At 45.2% G+C, this 3663-nt stretch overlaps 1 protein-coding gene and 1 pseudogene across 1 annotated transcript in view; one reads left to right on the plus strand and one right to left on the minus strand.

The window, feature by feature from the left end:
- The window catches only part of LOC107183116, a 1088-nt pseudogene extending 338 nt beyond the window's left edge, over positions 1 to 750 (plus strand).
- The window catches only part of NANOG (Nanog homeobox), a 5405-nt gene extending 2923 nt beyond the window's left edge, over positions 1 to 2482 (minus strand). The window contains 1 exon segment of the mRNA XM_015564076.1: positions 2332 to 2482. Within this exon segment, the coding sequence (XP_015419562.1) occupies positions 2332 to 2482 (151 nt within the window).
- Between the last annotated feature and the right edge of the window lie 1181 nt (positions 2483 to 3663).

Raw genomic sequence — 3663 nt, forward strand, 5'->3', positions numbered from 1 at the left:
CCCGCCCCCATAAACACACCATCTCTCTTTTGGGGAGGCAGCAAGTGCTGCGCCTTGAGGCTGGACATGGGCAACTTCTCCTGGGACTCGGTGTTGTACGAGAAAAACAAGGATTACTGATGTTGTCTACAACACATCCCAACAACGAATTGGTACCCACACCAAGACCTTAGTAAAGAAATGCATGGTACTCATTACAGAACATCATACCGACAGTGGTACGGGTACCACTAGGTACCCGCCCCTGGGCCAAGTTAAGGAGGAAGAGAATTAAAAAACAACAACAAAAACCACCAGAGAGCTCTCTTCCTGGGAGGTGGCAGCCATCTCCTGCTCGGCACCAAGGCTGCCCTCAGACCCCTCATGAAACCCAAGATTGTCAAAAAGAGGACCAAGAAGTTCATCCAGCACTAGTCAGACCGATATGTCAAAATGAAGCGAAAATGGCGGAAACCCAGAGCCATTGACAATAGGGTGCATAGAAGATGCAAGGGCCAGGTCTTGATGCCCAACATTGGTTATGGGAGCAACAAGAAAACAAAGCACATGCTGCCCAGTGTCTTCTGGAAGTTTCTGGTCCATAACATCAAGGAGCTTGGAGTGCTGCTGATGTGCAACAAATCTTACTGAGCTGAGACTGCTCACAACGTCTCCTCAAAGAACCGCAAAGCCACTGTGGAAAGAGCAGCCCAGCTGGCCATCAGAGTCACCAATCCCAATGCCAGGCTGCACAGCGAAGAAAAGGAATAGATAGTGTACACATTGTATTTGCGTTAACGAAATCATAAAGTTCTGCGGGAAAAAAACACACACACAAAAAACCCGATCAGAGAAAACTCAGAAGAAATACGGTAAAGGAGAAAGAATGCCAGAATCATCGTCTTTTAGAGAGCAGGTCCAGCAGGCTAGCTCCTGCACGCATCACTCCAAGCGCAGAAGGCTCTGTGCTGGAGGGCCAGGAGCTGGGGCGCCCGCTGAGGGAAAGCACGACCCAGGGAGGCAAATAAAGCCTTCCTCCTGTCTTAGCTCATGGAATCCAGGTGTTTATTCTAAAAAACATAAAATAAAAACATAAACCAATGATCGGACTCTGGAAATCCTAAAGTCAACAGTTTACTCGCCATTTCTAAATACCAGGACTAACAGGACACGTGAGTTTCAATAGGCTTCTATTTCTACCCCCAGACTTTGTCCTTTTTTAAAATTTATCTTTATTGTTGGAAGTATTACAGATGTCCAATCTTTGTTTTTTCCCCCTCATTTACCCTCTCCACCCCAGACTTAGTCTTTATTAGCTCTGAAACCTCATTTCCAAAATTATTCCCCCCTCACTCAATTTATAGTTTTTAAACTAGTATTTTTTAAATCCTCACTCAAAGACTTTTTTTTCTTCAGTGATGAGAGAGGGAGAGAGGGAGAGAGGGAGAGAGAGAGAGAGAGAGAGAGAGAGATGGATCAGTTGCCTCCTCAGGTACCCCAACCGGGGATCAAACCCGAGGTCCAGCGGTGCACGGGACGACAGTCTAACCACTGAACACACAAGGCAGGGCTAAGCTATTGTTTTTGTACTATGTTAAAAGTGGCACTCTTGGGTAAAAGTTGGTTTAACGTTTTCATTTTTAACAAACTGATATCTAAAAAAAAAAAAAGGTACCGGCTTTAAGTATCCCCAGCATTCCCCATACAGGTTTTGAAGCCAAACTGGGTATCACTTACAAACTCTAGCCACTTTGACTATCAGCAGATTAAATTATCCACCATAAAGTGGAATGAAGACTTCTTGGGGATTGAGGAGATGTGAGCATCGCACGTGCTCACAGAGCTGTAGAAAGTGAAAACATCTCAACAAGGTGGCATTTGTATAATTAGCCATGCCATTCCTGGCATTCCAGGAAGAGACGGACCTGGAAGTGATGCTCACCACCAGACACCCTGCCCCCGACCCCAAACTGCGCTGTTCCCACTTCTGACTTAGTAGTATTTACTGTTAATGTGTGTTCGGACTTAAGCATCAGTTTATTTACCACACGTATTTGTTTTCACTGTGTCTGCGCACAGAGGTTCTCAAACATGCAGTATACAGTGGATCCGATTCCACATTCCCAGTCTCAGCCCGCAGCCCGACACCTGGCACACAGGTGAAAGGGCACGCGCCACTAAATTATAACGGAAGGAGAGGTGTTGCCAGGATCAATAGATAATGACACCTGCTCCTATAAATGGGCTGTAATTGCTCAAGAAGGAAAAGGATGACCCTTGCCCACCACACCCTTTCTTTCTTCCCTTCTCCCTTCAGGAACTCAGACTTTTGAGGATTCCGTTTTTTCTTACCAGTCTCTGCGTGGGGTGTCTCACCAGATGACATTGGCAAGGACGCATAGTTTTCTTCAGGCTCGTACATCTCAGGCACTGGTGAAGGCTCCCTAGAATTGGATGGTTCGGAGCAGGGCAGGCTTTGGGGATAAGCCGAATCCACACTCATGTTGCTGAGTTGAAGGAAAGAGAAAAAAACACCAAAGAGCTAGATTGTAAGAAAGACCCAGGCTTCAGTATTTAGCTAGAAGAGCTTAGAGAAATATGAAAATCTCCAGATGTAAAGGTATCAAAAAGAAGGGAGGAAATGGGTCAGCTTTGCAGGGACAGGACCCAACCAGTCAATTTTGCAAAAAGATGAAAAATTTGGAGGCTCCCGATTTATAAAGGAGGCTCAACCAAATTTAGGCCCGCCCTCTTCTGGCAGCCCCACACCCACACACACCCTTGCGAATTCTCAGTTAATCCTGTCTGCCAGGCTCACCAAGGCCATTGTAATGCAAAAGGTAGCTGCAGAGTAAACCAGACTGGGAGGGGAAGGAGAAAACTGGGGCCACCGGTGCAATGAACCCAGCAATCATATATTTCTGGATTCATCACGTTTCCACCTTTTAAAATCAAAGATGCGCCTCCAGTTCCTGAGGCTACCTCAGGTGAATGAAACTCCCACCAGGAAAATTAATTCCTTGATCTTTAGACGCCTAGAAATCGGGCTAGATATGCAGAAGCTTCAACTGGCTCCAGTTCCCTCTTTGACTCGCCCTGAGGTCAAAATAAAACACACATTGTGTGTTAAATGGATGGCAAAAATAGTACTTTGTTTTCAACTTCCACTGAAGTTGCTTCTTGTTCTTTTAGCTTTCAGAAAGACGAGTTAGTCCTTCCAAATGGGGTGTTGTCTGGTTCTCACCAAAAGCCAGAGGAGAGAATCGGCAAACGGCTAAGGCTCTTTGGTGACCTGTTAGTAATTATGCGCGTACTATTACCAGGGAAGATTTTGCCTTTGTGTACACGCGTTACTGGATAGAATCCTGGTTCAGCCACTTTAAAAAGGCTCAGTTTCCTCATCCATCAATAGGGACAAAAGTACCTTCTCTGTGTTGCTGTCAGAATTAAAAGTGCGAAACGGTGGCTGCTAATAGAAATTGCACTAGGATCCTGTGCCCATGACCTTCAAGATTGAAATTACCTTTTGTAGTGATTTTTATTTAAATCCAGTGGCAAGGTGATAGAATGAAAGCACCACCTTTTAATTTTGCCCGGGGAATTACTTGATGTAAAATAATGAGATGTATTGACCACCCCAATTGGAAAGAGTTAAAGAAGGAAATCTGTAGGCAAATGATATTC

Source organism: Myotis davidii, unplaced genomic scaffold (genome assembly GCF_000327345.1).
Source record: "Myotis davidii unplaced genomic scaffold, ASM32734v1 scaffold801, whole genome shotgun sequence".
NCBI classification, from domain to species: Eukaryota; Metazoa; Chordata; class Mammalia; order Chiroptera; family Vespertilionidae; genus Myotis; species Myotis davidii.